The 1,130-nt window shown below is 53.5% G+C and overlaps 1 protein-coding gene across 1 annotated transcript in view; it reads left to right on the plus strand.

Annotated features, from left to right (window-relative positions):
• FAM78A (family with sequence similarity 78, member A) overlaps positions 1–1,130 on the plus strand; it is a 16,813-nt gene that overhangs the window by 12,610 nt on the left and 3,073 nt on the right. Inside the window, exon 3 of the mRNA XM_011931433.1 lies at positions 306–454. Coding sequence (XP_011786823.1) covers positions 306–454 — 149 coding nt within the window. The remainder of the gene's footprint in view (positions 1–305; positions 455–1,130) is intronic.

Consider the following 1,130-nt stretch of genomic DNA (forward strand, 5'->3'; position numbering starts at 1 on the left):
ATGAAAGGTCAGAAAAGGCTTCAGGTCAAAATAGGGCTTCAGGTCAAATCAGGGCTACCTGGTCTGGGAGAGGCACACCTCTAACTGCTCATGCCACCCTCAGAGTGTCTCCAGAAGCGTCCACTGACTGCTGTTGGTTGCCCCAGGCAGTGAGTATCAATACATTTCATCATCACAAAAACCTGGCAGGCAGATGTCAGCGGATTGTCCGTGGGCTGCTGATGAGACGGCGGAGGCTCCGCGCGTCTGTGACTGGACCACAGTGTGAGCAGCTGGGGCTAACAGTAGACCCTGGGCTGCCGCAGGTGCCCCTGAGCTACACATCTCCCATACCCCCAGCACCCGCCAGGTGCTGGGATCCCTGCAGCCTGGTGATGATTTGGCCCCGGCCCTGGCCCTGAGCCATGCCCCGCATGACGCAGTGCTGTCTGCCAGTCCGGGAGGCTCCTCACCTGTCTGTGTCTGAGCCAGAGCCTGGGAGTTTCAGGACTGCAGAAAGGAAGGGAAACCCCAAGGCTGGGGTCAGGAAGAGGAGAGCTGTTCCGCTGCTCAGCCCCTCCCCCAAACCAGGCCTTCAGCTCTTTGCAAATGAAAGGGGGCAAGGCCAGAGCAGGGTTCCTTATGCAAGTTTGCTTTCTGCCCTGAAAAACCAAAAAAACGGGAATCTGTTCCAAACAAGTGTAAGCACTGGGTGAGGACAGAGCGGGCGTTTTCTTCTGAAATAGGAGACCAGGCCCCCAGTGGGCAAAGAGACTCTGACCCGCTTCTTCATCCATGCCGGGGAATGAATGAGCAGGCTCACCCCGTTGTCATCCTGCCTGCTGCTGTGGGCCCCGCCAGATCTTTGGAATTACTGGGTACTTCCAGACAGTGAGGTTGTCTGAGCTTCCTCCAGGTTCCCTGAGTCTGGGGTGCTCAGGGGCTGGGCAGGAGATGCCCATTAAGCAGGTGTTACTCTAATGAGTGAGCTTTTCAATATGATGAACAGGAAAATTGGCAAAATCATGTTCCTAATCATTCCTCCTATAGCGGCCCCAATTTTGCTAACTGCTAACATTATATGATGTGTAAGTAGGGGAATGCATTTTTTAAATTATGGTAAAGCCTATGTAACATTTTATAAAATTTAC

Source organism: Colobus angolensis, unplaced genomic scaffold, assembly GCF_000951035.1.
Source record: "Colobus angolensis palliatus isolate OR3802 unplaced genomic scaffold, Cang.pa_1.0 Scaffold9, whole genome shotgun sequence".
In the NCBI taxonomy this organism is placed as follows: Eukaryota; Metazoa; Chordata; class Mammalia; order Primates; family Cercopithecidae; genus Colobus; species Colobus angolensis.